The sequence below is a fragment of the Penaeus monodon genome, chromosome 22, assembly GCF_015228065.2.
Source record: "Penaeus monodon isolate SGIC_2016 chromosome 22, NSTDA_Pmon_1, whole genome shotgun sequence".
Taxonomy (NCBI): domain Eukaryota; kingdom Metazoa; phylum Arthropoda; class Malacostraca; order Decapoda; family Penaeidae; genus Penaeus; species Penaeus monodon.
The window spans coordinates 13,023,615-13,025,054 of record NC_051407.1 but is presented as its reverse complement, the minus strand read 5'-3'; the positions used below and the strand labels follow the sequence as shown (position 1 = coordinate 13,025,054).

At 41.1% G+C, this 1,440-nt stretch overlaps 1 protein-coding gene across 1 annotated transcript in view; it reads right to left on the bottom strand.

The window, feature by feature from the left end:
* The window catches only part of LOC119587574, a 3,827-nt gene extending 2,441 nt beyond the window's left edge, over positions 1-1,386 (bottom strand). The window contains exons 1-2 of the mRNA XM_037936286.1: positions 1,308-1,386; positions 7-821 (exon numbers count right to left, since the gene is read on the bottom strand). Coding sequence (XP_037792214.1) covers positions 7-821; positions 1,308-1,386 — 894 coding nt within the window. The remainder of the gene's footprint in view (positions 1-6; positions 822-1,307) is intronic.
* Between the last annotated feature and the right edge of the window lie 54 nt (positions 1,387-1,440).

Below are 1,440 nucleotides of genomic sequence, written 5' to 3'. Positions count from 1 at the left end.
ACATACCTGACCGAGGACAGTACTTTGCCTTTTCTTCTCCAAAACCTTTAAGAACCTGGGTACGTTCACATAAACATCATCGTCAACTTTCGCAACGTAGGTGTCGGCGGGACAATGGCGACCAACCCAGCGCATCATGTGGCCCATCTTCAGTGTCAAATTTGTGTAGTCTTCTAGGCTTCCAACAACCACTAGATCATTAAATCTTCGGCTTTCCTCTTCCAATTTAATCATTGCTAATTTACTGGAGGGTTTCGAGATAAGGAAAGCATAAGGAATCTTTTGTTTGGCGAAGAGCTTTAAATAACTTTTGCGAATGGCGTTTCTGGTCTCTGTCCTTTCGACACGTGAATTGACAAAAACGAAAATTCTCGTGCTGTTAGGGCATATTCCGCCATTTTCTATAGGGAAGTCGGAAGTGAAGAGATCAGAGTACATGTAATGCCTGGCATAATGCTTGTATTTGTAATAGTCCTTGGACCAATTATAATCAGCACTTTCGTCTTCATAATAATCATAGTCGCTTTCGGAACTCATGGTCTGTGTTGTAGATGAAGCTCCGAAACCCTCATTTCCCGTCTCGAACCTGTCCATACCTGGACGTTTCTCGTGGGCATTACCATCACGAACTACCCCATCCTTGGTATCTAGTCTCCCAGGAGGATCATGCACGGTCATATAATCATGAGCATCACTCAGTTTTCTGCGATGTCTCTGGTGAGGCGCATGAGAGACTGGGGGCCGGGGAGGGTGTGGACCAGTTCCTCGAGAACGCTGGAGGTTGGCACGACGCCCTTCGATGCTGTGGTTGCTGCTGGCATCTGTGGGAATCGACATAGTGATGCAAAGTAACGACTATGGAAGTTGAGATATGAACCCTCAATTTTAAAAGTTTAACTGATAGTAAGAAAATGTAAGAGTTCGACGATTTATTACATGATTAATACTTACAATAGCTTAAACCTGTACTTATTTCTAATTATAAGTTATTTGACTTCCTGATTACATCTTGATTGACAGTTCGCATGCACCTGTCTTAATTGTCTTTATTCAGATGTGAATGCTGTATCACTGACATAATTAAGTGACCACATATAGAACATAGATTGTACAGCCAATAGATATATATTTGTTATGTTTTATCAATAACAATTCTCGATATAACGCTAGTACATAAGCAACATAGTTCAAAATTCCCACAAAAAATATAAACTCTTTTAAACTCTGCATGAAATTAAACTCAAACTCAAAACTACGTATGAAAAAAACAACAAATAGATTACAAAAAAAAAAGTCGCCACAATTACCAATAATGAGAAGGAAGACCAAGACAGCGTAGACAGGAATGGCTAACAGAACGACCACGCGACACGTTCTGTTTTCCATCCTGCAGAAGGACGCACGAAAACCGAGGGAATGGGGCTATGCTTGTTGAACGCG